This window comes from Parambassis ranga, chromosome 21 (assembly GCF_900634625.1).
Source record: "Parambassis ranga chromosome 21, fParRan2.1, whole genome shotgun sequence".
NCBI lineage: Eukaryota > Metazoa > Chordata > Actinopteri > Ambassidae > Parambassis > Parambassis ranga.
The window spans coordinates 19008131-19025565 of record NC_041041.1 but is presented as its reverse complement, the minus strand read 5'-3'; the positions used below and the strand labels follow the sequence as shown (position 1 = coordinate 19025565).

The 17435-nt window shown below is 40.8% G+C and overlaps 1 protein-coding gene across 3 annotated transcripts in view; it reads right to left on the bottom strand.

The window, feature by feature from the left end:
- Positions 1 to 17435, bottom strand: part of ptpn4a (protein tyrosine phosphatase non-receptor type 4a) — a 49379-nt gene that overhangs the window by 18445 nt on the left and 13499 nt on the right. For 2 of the 3 annotated variants that reach the window (XM_028394353.1, XM_028394355.1), the window contains exons 2-9: positions 10579 to 10733; positions 5767 to 5874; positions 5460 to 5502; positions 4747 to 4825; positions 3734 to 3778; positions 3530 to 3582; positions 454 to 574; positions 206 to 293 (exon numbers count right to left, since the gene is read on the bottom strand). In XM_028394353.1, the coding sequence (XP_028250154.1) occupies positions 206 to 293; positions 454 to 574; positions 3530 to 3582; positions 3734 to 3778; positions 4747 to 4825; positions 5460 to 5502; positions 5767 to 5874; positions 10579 to 10716 (675 nt within the window). In that variant the 5' untranslated portion in view covers positions 10717 to 10733. Of the gene's footprint in view, positions 1 to 205; positions 294 to 453; positions 575 to 3529; positions 3583 to 3733; positions 3779 to 4746; positions 4826 to 5459; positions 5503 to 5766; positions 5875 to 10578; positions 10734 to 16801; positions 17032 to 17435 lie in introns of those variants that run through there. The other variant, XM_028394354.1, reaches the window with a different exon arrangement.

Genomic DNA, 17435 nt, shown 5'->3' with positions numbered 1-17435 from the left:
GTGGGAAGGGGAAAAACCTTTTACAGATGGAAACTTCCAGATATCAGTTGCGATCATAAGAATTGTAGGGTGGCTTATAGACAGTGCTCAGAGATTTTGAAGGGGGGAGGGGGATTACACACAGCCCTAATTGTATGTATATAGAGAGCATTTAACACACACAAACAGTCAAGCATAATAGACACGGAAAAAAAACCTTACTTACCCTTGCATAGTGCAGCTCTACCCCGTAGAGCTCCAGCGTGCGTGCTGTGTTCAGATAATTAAACTCTGACTGGGCAGGAGATAGACCGCTGAGAGAGAAGAAGAGACAGCAGCACACAGGGATGTGAGTTTGTGTGTGAGGGCAAAGGCAGTGAGGATGACAGGGTAGTGACATATGGAGGAGGAAAGAAGGGACAGGCAGCCAGAGATTAAATGATAAAGATCAATTTAGGCAGTGTCTCTGTGTACCTATGCTGCTGGTGATGTTTGGAGACCTCTTTGTGGAAGTCTTGTGGGGGGTTTGGAATGAAGCAGTACTCAGACAGATAGCCTGAACTATGCTCCGTTTCACTGTAGTCCCCCAACTCGGCTACAAAAAGACAAGAGAGATAAAAAGAGATTAATGTCATGCCAATACATCAAACGTTTAACAAACAGAACAAAGAATTTTATCACCATATCTGCAGAAAGTACACCACTCGCTGAAAACTAGAGATCAATAGATAAAGATAAATTGTGTCATCTATCTATATCAGCTGCAGACTGGAAAATGCAAGTCTACAGCTGATATCTTAGCTCAGTGTGTCCTCCTGGCAGTGGAAACTTGTTCAGGTTGCTGTCATTGACCAACATCGCTGTGTCACACATTTGTACAACAACACAAAACTTCTGACAAACACTGCTCTCTGACACTATCTTTCTGTCTTCCTGTAATCTCATTTACATTGTTGTGTGCGCTTGTTGGTGCAGGAAGAGGTTTGAAACAACAACACAGTGGTGGAAATCTTTATGTTTGCTGCAAATTCTTTCACTGTCTATGACAATCCAATTAAGAAAATATACATAACCACAAAAAGCCCCTATGTGTGGGAAAAAACACACAAGACTGGGTATTAAAAGCACAGTATTGACAACCACCACAGAATAAGATGCTCATTATATAAGGCAACAATGAGTGGGATGTTGGTGTATATATAATAGTAAATGTGTCTATATTGTTACATGTTCACACTGATTTTCCTCACAGCTAAAGGCACAACAATACTGCTATGTCAAACAATAACACCACCACAGGTATTTCATGTTTAAACATAAAGCAGAGGTGGGTGGATACAGTTTATTACCAGCTCAACAGCTAAACAATTCATGCCTCAAGCAGTTTTTAAGCATTTCTTAAATCACATTTTCATTCACTGTGGGCTCATTTGTCATCATAATATAAAGTTCTACTGCTCTATTGGAAACAGCATGATCATGGCTACAAGGACAAAGAACCCAAACATGTTTTTTTGCAGAACACCACAGTTAATGTGCCATAAATCATAAAGAAGAAGAAAAAAAAAACACATTGTTACTCATTGTGCACATCTACAGAAAAACCTGCAGATAAAAAACTGGCTGCTTTTTTTTTTGTGACTTCACTGCTGGTTGAACCACAGTCTGTCATTACTATCAGATGTGCTAAAGAGAGCAGAATGATTTTTGTTATGTACAGTGAAGTGGTTCTGTTGAAATATCAAAAATGTAAGATTAGGTCTGATTTTCTATCAAAAACGTTGTGACTATCAGAAGTTCAGAATTCAATAATTCAAAAACGAACACAGCATTCCCTAAGGCGGGAGGTCAGATGTTTTAACTGAATCTCAAAATAACAAAACATGGAAGGAGCGATCGCAGATAACAGAAAGAGGCGTAAGGAATGAAATGCTTTCAGAGCGCTCCGAGATAAAGAGTTCAAAGTGAATCCATTAGCTCACTAGCTCACAGTTGAAGCTCAAAAGCATCAATTCACTCAAGTAGTCCCTTGACTAACCTACAAGCTAGTAGCCTAAGCATATTGACCAACCAATCAATTCTGGCTCACCCACTTATTGATGTGCACACACCACCGGGGACATATATATATATGTGTGTACGCTCAATAGTTTATGTTTCAGAACAGTAGGCTGGTGTTATATTTTATGCTGCTGTTATTACTCTAACAAGGTACAGTGTTAAGACCAATGAAGTCAAAGACCAGCCAACGTGATAACTCTTTTTATATCCATCTTGTCATGTGGAATCCATACTGGCTGGTAGTGGAGGACAAGCTGGAGCTACTTACCGATCAAACAAGAAGTTCCACTCCTCATTTGTGATGATGCATTTACTTGCACATGTTGTGTTTAAGCTAAGTGTGTGAGTGTGTTCCCCACCCATCGACCACCCTTAATGTGAATATTGATTATTATAATATAAATAAAAAGTGCAACACTCCAGAAAACTAGCTTTAAAGCGAGGTATGATAAGCATTAGTGAAGCCTTCATCCACACACTGCTTGTTTTTCCTTTATGTCTGAGGATGGCGTTGCTATGGTTTTCAGACAGTATTTGGTCCATTTTAAACAAGAATTGAGGTCTGCTGGGAGGGATTTGTGATGTTTCGAGAATGCAAGCTTTAGTGTGGGATTTAGAGTCATCAGCATTGGCACTCAGGCTGTGCTAACTGAATTAGCAGCATAGCAGCTGCTTCAAGCCGTTTTTTCCCAAAGCAAACATTTATCTTCATAATCTAGGCTGGCACTGCGCAAAGTGACAACATGGACCTAGATACACACGTGTGTGTGTGTGTGTGGTGTGTAAAAGCAGTAGTGTCATGATGTTGCTAGGATAGGCCAAATCTCTTCTCTGACCTATATACCGTAGCTGTGCATATTCCCCAGCAAAATATGCCACAGAGGAAGAGCGGGGAAAGAAAGAGGGAGGATGGGAGGGGGGGTTGTAAGTGGATAAAAAGAGAGTGGAGAGGAGGGGGTGGGGGGAGTGAAAAAGGGATGAGGAAGACTAGCTGGAGATAAAACAAAGAAACAGGCAGAGGGCAACGGGCTGCACGAAAACAATGAGGAGCAGCGAAGACGACAGACAGACCAGGCCCTGTCACCATCATTCTGATGACAGACCATTTAACATCACAACAGTAGAGATTAGTGTTCATGCTCAACCTCCACAGACTCATCTGTAGGTCTATTTTTAGTAATAAAGTTTTTTTGTTTTTCCATTCAGTAAAATGAAACGCATAAATACAGCTGAGTGCTACGTCATAATACACTGCCCATTAAACGATTGAATTTAAAAAAAAGAAAAGAAAATATCCTTCAGCCTTCTATATCACATATCACCACACAGCTTAATTGAATTCTAATGGCTTCAGAGCAACAATGCACTCCAGCAACCACAGTCGTTACATTTTCCAGTGTGTGTGTGTTTGTGTGTAGCTACACAGAGTTCTAATGAATTGCCTTTCCATCGTTATGTAGAATGGGCGTATCCAGGGAGCACTACTTACATTGAACAGCGTAGGATGCCAGCAGTGCAGCTGTGTTGTGAGGACAGGGCAATCTGGAACACACACACAACACACACACAACACACAGATGAAAAGGTATTATAGTTCTTTTCAAAGAACACAGAACACTCAAGTTTCCACTCGTCATACATAGACTCATCATTTCAAGGAAATGGTACAGCACCACCCAAATAACATACTCACCTTCCAGTTAATATGTCCTGTTTGATCTGAAGAAAATACTGGTACCTAAGGAGGGACAACACACTGCATTAGGATAACACACCAATGGAAAACGATCTGGGTACAAATCCAAAGTTATCAATAGGGCTTAAGGAAGCTTTACTACACTACCAATGTCATAAACACTGTAGGAGAGCTATGAGGAGTGTGTTTCAGTCGTGACTTGGATACATCAAATCCAAATAGATTCAAGGTCCACTACTCACTTTAGAGAGCAAAAGGGATTCAGATTTTATATATTTCCCAGTTTACCAAGGGTTTTCAGAAAAGAAACACATGTATACATTATAGACCTAACAGCTTTTTACTTGAGCAGCTATGGTACATTATATACCCCCATTTGCAGCCATTTTCAACACCCACACAAAGGCCAGCAAACTAATAGTATAACCTAATGTTACATCAGAAAAAGTCTCAACCCGGAGCTAAGGAATATACACTTCGCTGAATGTATAAAAGTACACATAATGTAATGTAAACAAGCACATCAAATACAATTCTGAATTATACATTACATGCAAACAAGAAGGCTACAATGCAGAAAAAAATGCCTTTAAAACATGTAAGTGTATATGTTGGGTACAAAGATGCACACGCTGTCCACAACAACTGCTGGTGTTTTGTTCTACGAGTTCCGATGCTGCCTTTTTATCTTACACTGTTTGTCCTGGATAGCTTCGAAATCCTTCGAGTTATGACCATGGAACTTTGACCACTAATAATTTGACATACTAAATATAAAGGTAGCTCCTGCAGGCATTCCTGACATGGAACTGACAATCCCAAAAATCCATGCCTTAGCCAATGGCAGTCGCTAGTGTGAAGGCATACACATCTAGCAAAGCAACTTATAACTTATAACAGTGCAATTTAAAAAATTGAGGCCCAATACCATATAACAGAGGTCTAATGCTGCAGTGATGAAATCCACCAATGAGCCATCAATCCTCTCAGTGGTGTTAAAAGAATCTTACCGTGTGTATTCTTCCTGAAGTTTGCCAGGGTCTGAGACAAAGAATTTGACTCTGAAGCTCAAGTTATGGGGAGACCCTCCTGAGGAAATAAGTGTCATTGATAAATAACCAGAAAAACAGGAAATCCCTTTACCATGAACATGCATCTAAAAATGTGAGAAAGATCCCTTTTTATTATAACACAGAGGCTACTCCACCTTTATGGCTGATAACAGGATATATATAGGTGGCATAAATGACTCAAAGTGTAAATTTGTCAGATTAAGATTACCAAACCCTTTATATATCCTACAATGGAGAGATTGCATATTCATTCATAGTAACACATCAGCCTGTATCCGTGCTCTATGAGAGGGAAAGAAAAACCTGTTTTCTTCAATGAGTCAATCAGTCAGCATAAAAACAGGGTTGAAGCATAGTTCAATCATTGCTGGAGGAGGACTGCACATCTTACTCGAGCTACTCCTTAATTGTTCTACATGTTACAAATTCTATTAGTCATTATCAAAAATAGGAGCAGAGTTGAAATGGAGTTTAATCATTGCTTGAAGCAAATTCAGAATTTTAGATGACACGACTGCATGGATGAGAGACTTTGTCTTGAGGTTGGATTGTGGATGTTTAACTGTCACCAAGGTTGGACTGCAGAACTTTCTGATGTTATCTAAAATGCACTGGATTAGTTAATGTGTTATGTTGTGAAGTTCACCTACTTTTTAACTGTTTCCTGATGGGTTTATTGGGATCCAGCCAGCGCTGTAAAATATTGATTGAGAGACACTTAGAGACACCATAAAGCACGACTACACAACTTAAATTATTCACCACTGGCCACACACACATCTGACCTGTCAGGAATACTCACACACAGCATGCAGACACAAACACACACCGGCATGTTAACACAGGCTTATAGTAAAGTTACAGTTTTAATGTCTAATTTAATATCAATATGTCCAGATGATTCATAATTCAATGTGACATACACAAAGCTGTGTACACTGAAAACCTCATACTTACTGGTGCATCTGAGGAGTCATCAGTCAAGTGCAGGCCAAAGTAGTCTCTCTCAGTCAACTCCAGGTGCTTAAAGACAGCGTCCAGCAGCACCTGGCCGTCATCCGACTTCTGCAGAGAGAAACAATACAACACAAAGAATGAATTAAGGTCTTGCAAAATGTTCCTGAATCACACTGCTGCCTCTTTGCTGCTCCTGAACTGCTCAGTAAGAGGTCACAGAAGAAGAGTAAAGTCTAAAACATGGTACTGGCGCTCTCTGCACATACATAAATCCACATCCCTACAGATATTTAAATTATTTGCATTGAAGCACTTCACCCAATTAAAATGTATGTGGTTTGTACATGTTTAATAGCATCCATCCGAATTTCATGGTTGAGGAAATGAGCGTGACTGTGGGCTATTAAGCGCTTTTGATAACAAAACACCTGTTTGAAAAAAGGAGCAAAGTCACAGAGCTACACAAAAAACTTTATGACACCATGACAATGTAAGCAACACAGACCTGTGTCTTATCTGCGGTCATAATTTACTATCAAAAAGGGAGCTAGTTAGTTAGTGACAAATAAGTAGAGATAATTGAAAGCATTTGCTTCAAATGAAAAGGTCTTGCTCAATCTGGCAATCCAAAATAAATGGTCCTAGCATATCTATATTAAAAGCCCTAAAAAAAGTAATAAACATGGTACAAAACAGGATATTTTTCTCTTCAAGGATTTAATAACGCCAGCTACAAATGAACAAATGGCTAGAAAAAAAAAACATAAGTAATAATTTATTACATTCATCATTAATATCACATCATTTCCTGAGAGTGTAGCAGGGAGGGCGCCAGGATAAACTGTGGGCCCACAAGTGGAGCAGAAATTCACACCTGATCATGCCGCAACTTTAAGAGAGGAAAGAAGAGAGTGTGTAACTCCATCAGAGCTCCCATGGGAGCACAGACACACACTTGCATGCATGCATACACAACTACTACTCTCCTCCACTTCTCCCCTCTGCCCTGGTGACACAGTTTTACAGCACAGCATGTGTGAGAGTGCGCGGGAGAACGAATGGAATGATAGTTGACAGTTGACATGTTGACATGGCTGCCCTCTAGGATAACTGGCAGAGTGTGTGTGTGTGTGTGTTAGTGTATGTGCAGTCTACTGCTGTCAAAGCCTTGTTAAGTGTGAGTCAACTCTGATACCCACTGTGCTCCAGCTCCCCTTCCCTGCTAGCTTGCCTACAGCTCCACTGCAATGTCTGAGTGATGGAAAAAAAAATGACGACATATACATGTTGTATTTAACAATGTAATATTTACACTGTATCACAAATGTCCTGACATTCAGACACGTTTAACTAGAATTGGTACCTCATCATTTTATGACTCTGCTGACCATTCTCATTGTAGTTCACATCCATTGCTGTTAAGAAAATGTGACGCTACAGTCCTCACCACCCTGCACTTACCTCTGCAGCGTGTCATATTCCTGCTAATACTTCCACAGTCAACCATCAAAATGCTCAAAAACATGTAGATTTTTGCAGGATATGCCACACTAGGGTAAACCTATTAGCTAAACCTATTAGACTCACTTCATTATATCCAACATTGGTGTCATATTGTAGAAATTATGTCTAAAAAACAATCTCATGTATGCCATTCTTGGGTCTAAATCTGGGGGACATTTAATGAGAATGGCATGAATGGCAGGGATAGATTTTATTTTTGACTACATCTTCTGTCCTACGGGTACATAAATATGACACCAGCATGTTTCTCATATTTTACACATTTAAAGAACTTCAGTGTTTAAAAGGTTGCTAAATTCAAGAGACGGTGGTTGTAAAGCGTCTGGTGATTGTGACCAGCTGCCTGTGGCTGAATATGAAAAAACGTGAAAAAAAGTGAAAAAGTAATGCAGCGTTTCTCCATCTATTAATAGACCTAACTACTCTGTGTGAGAAATAAAAATTGTATGTGTGTGTCCAATGCTTTTCCTTCGTATGAGGCAGCTTTTCAGCTGCATGTAGGAGCCCTCTGTGAAACACCATTGCCAGTCTGTGTGTGTGTTGGTTGGTGCTAGCCTCTTCGGGTATCTGAGCCAAGTGTGTGATCGCTGCCACTGCAAGAGCAAACAGCCATACACTGTTAAAACCGAGCAAGGGACATGCACGCAGGCAGGCGTGTCCTCACACACACACACACACACACACACACACACTCTCATCAACAAACTATAGCAGCTACAGCAACTCCATATTGTGGACAGTTCATGGGGTAGCACTCCCGAAGAGAAACACAACATAAATTGAGAGACAGACTTTCAAACAAGGAAAAAAAAGAAAAAGAAAGCAAATCTAAGAAGAAGACAGAGAGTCACAGAGACACTGAGGAAGAAAAAGAAAGAGCATGGCAGAAGAGAAAAGGAGTGATTGACGATGCGACTGGGTGAGACAAACGTCCTTTGTGCACTCCACCAGCACCACAGACTGAAATAGTGTCTGTGTGCGTGAGAGTGAGGAGAAGAGGAAGGAGACGGAGTGATAGAGAGCAATCAGAGCAAGAGAGATCGGCTGGGAGGAAAAAAGAAGGGGGGGATCAAGAGGGGGGAGATGCTCTGATAAGTTTTTCACCCTGAGGGTCTATCTTCAGTGTTAGAGGGGAAATAACCCTCAAACATCAATAACACCGGATGGACCCCAGTGGCATTCAGGGGGGGAAATCCCAAGTTTGTTATAAAGGCAGGTTAACAAAAGCTGTGACATCTTTATTTCCCCTCCTTGTGCCGGAAACACAAATGAATGTGGCATGTATGTGTTCAGTCAAAGAACGAGGGAAATTCAGGAATGCGTGAGCTTGTTCAGACAGGAGGAGAACAATTTGAAGGAGGACTCGTGCTATGGTGTGTAGAAAACACCAAGAGGTCTGCAATGTTGATATACTTCAGATTTTAAAAGTTACTTCATAAATTGATGTCAATCTATCATTTAGTATGGAGGACAGTGAATGAAACCAAATGGACCTTATGGTAAAATGTTTTTACAGTAATTAAAATCCTCTTTTTCAGACTAACAATAACAACACAGTGATTCTCTGCTGGCTGCAGGGACCAACCAGGATATGTCTGTGTGTGTGTTTGTTGTGTTCTGGAGTACAGCCATTAGGGCTAAAAAAGAGGCAAATAATATACTTGCTTATATTTCACTTAATTTATCAGATAATTTATCATTTATCAGACAGAAAACCTCAACTTCTAAATGTCTTTTTTTCTAGTAACATGTAATATATCATGAAATCTCCTGCATTCCTTTTAGCAGTCAACCACTGCTTTGCCTCTTACTTTTCTCTCTTGCTTTTTACTTGATTACCAAATAGCTCTCGTGGACAGCTGAATGTTTATGTGGTGTGTAGTGGTTGCTGTGGTTACCACTGCTTTTAACCTGAATAAATTGTGCTCCTGACCTTGCCTTTGTGATGGTGGAGAGGTGGGTCAGGAGTAGGCAGGGCTTTTTTTTTTTTAAATTCCTTGTCATTTATCAAGCTACAAGAGATTCTGCTTTGTATTGGTATCATTTCAGACAAATGAAGTATCATTTATAAGATCATCAATACAAGCCCTCAATCTGCACGGACACACTGACACACCACAAGCTCCACGGTTTCCATGACAATAAGGGAGTGCTTCTGGATTTTCCCTCTGCACTAGAATCACGGCCACTCGGCCAGAGAGAGGATCAATAGAAGTATTGTTGCTCTCAGGATGGCTTGTCTTTCCAGGAAGTTACTGCTGCTGCAGGGGTCTGATCAATGACACTGGCAGAGCAACTGACAGAGACCGAGTCATTCATTCAGCATGATGCAGAGGGAGGGGTGAAGTGTCTGGAGCAGGAAACACAGAGAGAGAGAGGGAGGGCGGGAGGGAGACATGTATATAGAAGATATTGTGTAAGATAGTGATCTACCTATGAGAGGTTTCTGTGTCAGATAAAGTAATAGAAATTTCCTTTGGTTTATGGTTCACACGAAAAAGTACATCTCCACTAAGTTTGGTAGAAACCACAGAAAGAGCAGAACAGCGAAGAGCAGCAGGAAGTGAAAGAGCTTCCAAAACAACAAAACACACTTACAAAATCCACAGACAGGCCTTTCTCACATCAGCACTCAGGGATAATGTATGCATTAACATGAGATCAGACAAAGACGGGTGAATGACCAAAGGGAATTCCCCCGGCTTTTATTTTGACAAGCCTGATCAAACACATGCTGACATGAAGCCTGTGACTGACGACTGTCACATCAGTCACAAGCCAAACTGTCACCTGGTATGGAGCACATGCAACACACACAATTTTTCTCTTCCCTCAAGATAAGCGAATGACTGAGTGCTCGTACAAGACTGGAATCAAAGCTCGGGGCAAAAAAGGGAACAAAGTGAAGACAGTATCAGAGAAACAATTTTGAGTATATTAAAAAAAAATACATAGTGTGGGCTGTGTTACAAGTGTCTGCCAACGTGTACAGGCACACAGAGGCTTTCCCCCCACCAACATTAATCTAAGGTGGGCTCGAGGGGAAATTTACAGTAATGGGAGAAGTGGAGGGAGGACTGTGAGAGGAAGGAAGGAAAGGGGTTCAATATTGTTGCTCTAATTTTTTTGTTTTTCTTTTAGGAGGTTTTGCTTGGCCTAATGAATGTTTATTTGTGGGCTCAGTTATTTGCTCTATGATTTAATGACCTTCTGATTCGAATTTCAAACTGAGTGAAATATACTTAATCTTTTCGCTCTGGCCTGACTAAATGGAAGAGCAGTACTTACGCTGACTTTGAAGGCCTGGACGGTGTTGTCCAGCAGCAGTACGTTGCACACAACCTGTGTGTGCTGCCTGTCTCGCTCCAGCTCCGTCGCCCGGACATTGTAAGATCTGCCAGCAGGCAAGCGGAAGCGCGCGCTCATCACGCTCTTACCAGGGTCTGCAAGACACATCGAGAGGAGAAAATGATAAGTGAGATAAACAAACGGTAAAAAGGGTAGGGCAGAAAAACAAACAAACACCTTGGTAAAGGTTCACCTGTCCACAAAAACACAATATTTCGACATACACTAAGTTCTACTTTCTTCCCCATCTGCATTACTGAAGGCAGCCACACTCCGATGCAAGCCTGTACAAGCGCAGTGAGTGAATGCTTCATGAGAAAAGAATGTCAATGACTAGGCAAGCTGCAGATTTCCTACCCCAAAACACACAGCTGCCCAGCACTAAAACACTTCCAAGTGATTTTCAGTTGTAATATTGCACACAAATAACAAATACTATAATCTGGATTCCTAGCCTTTAGATTTTATATTTTGTCTTAGAGCATATGCCACTGCAGTGGATTCTGTTTCCTGTCTTTCCTCTTGCATCTTTAGTTTGGGTTGATTTGCCACGACAGGACATTTAATAACCCCACAAGAGGCCGTGGCCCAATGTCAAGAGCTGCCGCTTTTGTACAGATGGCTCTGTGACAGGACATTTGTGTTTGTGTATGGTATATATGTGGGGCTCCCAGTGTGTCTGAGCTGCTTGTCACTACACATCAGTTCAAACCCCGTGACCACTAGCAGATTGTGTGCTCTTTTATGTATACCTTGCACATACACATCTGTACTGGTGGCACAAGTGACAATCGCACAGTTCACCTTTTCACCTCCAAACGTTTAAGTTGCACATGAGAGGATTATATCTTTAATATGCACCATATACTGTACAGTTCCCTGCACACATTCAGAAAAACAGGAGTGAGACATCACAACACTCCTATTTTTCTGAATCAATCTCAAGTCGCAGTACTCGATTAAGTGCTTCATAAAATGCCTGGCTAAATGCCTACTGACCTCAGAACCACATAAAAATATGAATACCAAGGAGCTTTGGTATATAAATCTCCCAGCTGAGCAACAAAGAGTAAAAACAACGAATTGTGGTTTTACAAGAGTGTATTACCAGACATGTCAATCTGTCGTCATTGTGAGGTTACTGGGCAAAAAAAGAGCTAACTTCTTGATTCTAACTTCATATTTCCACAGTGAGAGGTAGCAATCTTTTTATTTAATGTGGAAATAAGTGCTTAACTATCCCTTCAACTGACAATTTGGGGAAAAATATCTCATTACATCTAGTTAAGTTTAGTTCAACATTTTTTGCTTCCTTCGTGAATCCAGGTGTGAGAAAAAAGCATGTCTATGTCTTGAACCGTCACCTTTAGATCATACAAAAGCGCAAATAGCCATTACATATTTGTTAAAGGAGCACTCAACTGGTTTTAAACATCAGGGAATGTTTCACAAGAAGCAGGCAGGCAATGCCAAGCCATAGAAATGGTTCTATAATGTTATCTCTGGCTTTTAAAAAGGCTGAAAAGGTAATCCTGATGACATCACTGGGGTTATCCCAAGTTTTATCTTTGAATCCACCATGTTTTTATTGGAAAGTGGCAGAAAACCGCCCCCACTAATGTCAGAAGACATTCTTACACTGTTATGAAATAGAGCATTAGCCTACACAGGAAAAGAGCAGAGGAGGGTTACATCACACAGAGTATGTACAATGTAGAGCATAATGATGACGATCAGTGATGTCATTAAGTAACAAAATCAATCACAGGAGAAGACAATTTACCACCTCTGTTAATTCCCATGAAAACCTATGGTTTATATCACAAAACAATCTGGAGGTGGCTATGCAGGTCATCCTGGTGACACCAACACATTCACACAAAGTGCACGGGCCAGTACAAACACAAACGTACGAAGACACAGACGAGCATGCAGACCGATGCCAGCAGACACAGCAGAGTCAACAGGGCGAATGGGCCAGGGAGATGAGCAGAAACGGATGCAGGGATGAAGCCATGCAGAAGGAAGGAAGGCTGGATGGGCCGCTGTGCTCCTATCACTCTCTCACACTGAGTAAGAGCTGTGGGATACATAGATGATGAGCTTTGACACATAGACTCTCTCCAGGCTGTATCGGCTTCCCTGCTCTGTTGCTGCTCTGATATTGTTGCCATCCAGCTAAAGACATTCTAATAACAGACAGTTCATACACATAGCGTGCAACCATTTCATCATACTTTCAAATAACAACTGTGGATTTAAATTATCGTAATAATTAAAAAGTCTGTGAAAGCACCAAATCCAAGTCAAAAATAACACTAGAATTGTTGCCAAATACACTAAAATAATAGATCAAACCTAGTCTAAGCTTTGTTGCCAAGGCTACAGCAAACTAATTACTACATGTTTCCTGTCACCTTTGCTTTGGCCTTATTATTTTCCATCTGTTTCAGTGGAAGTTTTTTTTTTTTTTTTTTTTTTTTTTTTTATTTATACTGTTTTCGCTTTGAAATTGTCCCCATTCTAATATTTTGGCTTCTGCACTTTTCTACTGTATTCCTCACTGTCCTGTTGCATTGTACCATTTTCTATTCTATTCCCAATGTTCTATAATTTTCTGCTCTGCTGTGTTCTTTTCAGTTTTGCTCTGCTGAGCTGGACAGGACGGCCACACTCCCCTGAGAGAAGCCTCCGGAACTCCGGAAGCACGCTACCATTATTGCTTCCTGCAGTCAGCAGAGCTTATAAACAGGCAGGAGTGCATCCCTCTGTGTTTGTGTGTGTGTGTGTGTGTGTGTGTGTGTATGAGGGCCCTCGACCCTAAAGCTTCCCTCACTGGTGGGCTTGTACCTTATTACAAACACAGACGGTCCTGTAGCCTTCCTGTCTGTATACAGGAATACACGGCATTCATATAGACACACACCTACTTAAACACATAAACATACACACATGTTGTCGTACATCAGAATCAGGTCATGTATTCATTCTGTAGCTCTGACCTATCCAGATGTACGCAAAAACACAAATAAAATTGCCTGCTGCACTAAAATTCTCAATAGCTCTTTTTTTTTATATACCAACAGAACAAAAGTCATCAACACAAAAGTTGCTTCAGAGTTCAAATATCGGCTGACTACTGAACTTTATTTGCCCTGTGCATTTCCATCTATATCCCCGGTTTCTTCAAAGAATCTTGCTACGTATGGTTTTCTGTCCCTTTGTGTTGCATTTGGAGCAGCTGAAATAAGAAGCAAGCTGTTAAGAATCCCAAAGGAATTGCACATAACCGCTCCACTGTTTCATAAAGCACAAACTAGGCCATAGACAAACAGGTGGTCAATTACAGATGTGTGCCACTATGTGTGTGAATCACTGTCTGAGTTTATCATTGCCATCTTCATAATGAATGATTTGGGGGGGGGGCAACTTCACAGCCTTCGCAGCTCATTTGAACCTACTAGTGAAATGCGCAATATAGAACAGACCTGACATGACTTATTGTTACATTTAGCAAGGCCACGATGTGCTCGAGAGAAAAAAAAAAGATTTCCTGTTACATCTTGTTTTCTGTTACATCCCCGCTCTTCTCTACCTGCCCTTTTTTTGCTGTGAACAATTTGTGTTAGACATGTTCCCCCTCCTCCATCATCAGACCACCCCCCTGTTCTCTACTTATTTTATGTCGGTAGCAACAACAGGCGACAGTTCGCTGTTTCATGTCTACATCTGTGTGTGTGTGTGTGAGAGTGTGCGTGCAGAATAACCGACAGATTCAAACAAAACATTTGAAAAAAAAAATGTGCCTGCATGGTGGGAGGTGGGGACGCTGCAGCTGAAGGAATGTGGGCAGCAAATGACCTCTGGCCTCCTTTAGGGTTAGCCATATGCGGCTGATGGTTAAGTCATACAGTGGAGAGGAGAAATGATCCAAACAGCATGAAAAAAAAAAACGAGTCAAACAAATTACTCAGAAGTTTGGAAGGTTAGAAGCTTTTTCCAGCATCTTTACCTCTCACCACGGCAACTGGTAAAGGTATGGCAGCTATCAAATGAAGGACAACACTTAGGAAAGCATGCTACAATGCCAAGCCTTCCCAGTCTGTATTTCCCATAACACAACCAGGAGTTTGTTCTAATCTTCTTCCCAGTTTGAATGTAACTTGCTTCTCTCATAGTGCACTGAAATCATGTAGTATATGATTAAAGTGCATACTCTTCCACTAATTGGAAGTAAACTGTACTAATCATGATTTATTTTTTATCAGTGCCAAATGTCGAGTTCAGTTTCCTCCCCTTTGGTATTAAATTCCTCATAATTCAGCTGCACAGTGTTGCAAACGTCTGCAAACCTCTGCTTGAACCTTACTGAACCCTTATGGAATAAGCCTCTCCAAGTGCATGAATGAAAATCCTGAGTCAGCCAGCCCCAACTGCATTGATTGGGAAAAACTACACAGTCCCTTCCAGTTCTCAGCTTCCTACAGCACTTCAGTTGTTATTTCACCATAAGTGATGAACATGTGCCACCAAAAAAAAGCTGTAGTAAAAGAATAATACCACTTCAAGTAAGGGGCCCAGAATCTCAATCAGTTATTTAATATTATATACACAAGATTGAGGTTTCACCAACCAGGCTACTTTTTCTGTGTTCTTAATTAAGGATGTGGGGGGGAAGGAAAGAAAAACATAAGTCCAGGACTCCGTTGTAAGCCACTTCTCATGTAACTAGACGCATATGATGATTGAGCTGGAAACTAATGCTAAATTGTTTTGTTTCATGCTACAGCAAACAGATCAGCTTTATAAACAGTATGTCATGGAAAAACTCAGAAACCAACATTCTTATATTCTTAATTGGTTTCCTGCCACTGCCCCCATCTGTATTTTTACTCAAAAATGTTTCTCTGTCAGCATGGAGTGTCATCATATGTGCAAGTGCTCTATGATCAGCCAATGTAAAGAGCTGTTAAAAACAACATTAAAATGAGTGATTCCTTGTGTTCTGGCAATAGAAGAGCAATAGCTCTGGTCCAGCTACCACTGCTACAATTTTTGTTTGACAAGCCAAAATACTTAAAAAGGTCAATAATTCACAGATATAGAGTAAAGGACAACAGCATCAGTTAAAGAGTAATGTGTTGACCACTAAATAAGGAAAGAAACAGTACAAATTTTCTAGAATCCACCTCTCTGAAATAGAGAAAAAAAAAACTATTTCCTTGATTTTTCTCTGTCGGTGTGGCCTGTGAGTCCATTATGCAAATTACAGTCATCAGTGCCAAGGAGCAGCCATTTACTTGTGCACACAAACACACACAGAGCCATTCATAAAACCTAACACCTGTCACGGAGATTCCTGCTGAATCAAAGATGCAGATAATGGAGACTCGCAGTAGCTCTTTTTAGCTCATTATTAAAGCATAATGTTTTATTTGTTTGTTTTCTATGAGGCTTCAATACTTTGTCTTGAACTAATAGATAAAGTTGAAACAAAAACAGCTGTCAGAGCAGCAAGTGATGCTTCTGAAAGATTATTATGAAAGAAAAAAGCTAAACTAAACACTTAAGTCAGAAATATGAGAGGGGTGGGACAGTGTTCCCTACAACAAGAGGCCCTCTTCTGTACAGTAATGCAGCACTCGCGCATAACAAAACACACGCATAGGTAAAACAAACAGAAAGCAGAGAGACAGAGATGCAGGTCTGATTAAAGCAGCACATTCCCCTGATTTTTTTCTTTCCTGCTGACGCTGGCACCTTTAAATGTTACCAGGGGTCGTGTTCTGAACACGCTGCAAATTTCCACCCGCATCCACCCCAACCCTGCACATTCCTGCCCCACCAGCAGGGAGGCCAGGTGTTCTCTACCAGGCACACGCCCTCCTGCTGCTACAGGCAGTCATGCTGCTAGGTTAGTGACACAGCCGCAGCAGCTCAGCAACGTTGCAGAAGACAACAGCTCGGTTGAGTTTGATATAGTGGGTCCTTCAAAATGCCAGCAAAGCCTGAATGCATTATTATATAACACATTTAACAGCCACAATTACAGGAACATAACTGCTACACTACAATTTTACAAATAGAAATGTTTGGTAGACAACTCTCTGAGTTGTTGACATTCAATCAAAGCAAACATCTTCAAATTACAGTATACCTTTACCTGGACATCTCTCACAAGAAATAATCGAATTGCATCCAATGTCACGGCTCTCCTGGTTTATTTCCTTTGCTCTTTGCGGTCACACAAACATTGTAAACAGCGATCAATGTTGTTCAGATGTTTGGAGCAAGAAAACTGTTCATAGCGCCCATGTTGTTTCCACACTCCAAAACTTAAAAAGCACATAAAAGGAAAGGACTTCCCAGCTCAGGAAATGAGACCATCTGAAGGCAAACTTGTATGCACTATAAATGTTAAGTTACTCTACACCAGTGCATACTTGAGCACCATGTGCCACTGGTGAAAACACAGACCAAGACAAGCTCAAAATAAATATATTAAGGCGTGTTTTCTGGCAACATTGAAGTAACTAAATCTGTTGGTGTCTTAGAAAAAGCCAGACGGAGGGTAGCATGTGACAAAGATATGACAACTACATGATTCACTTAATCCCCTGCACCCTCAGGATGACCCTGTATTCCTATTCTTAGAAGCTATAGCTGTTGAGGTTGTAATACTCAAAGACTAAACCAATCAGAACTCATCTCATCAAATTTCAACCCATCTCTTCATTACCACTCTCCCCTCACACCATTGGAGCCTTTTTTCTGAGAAGCCCTTTTCTATTCTTGTT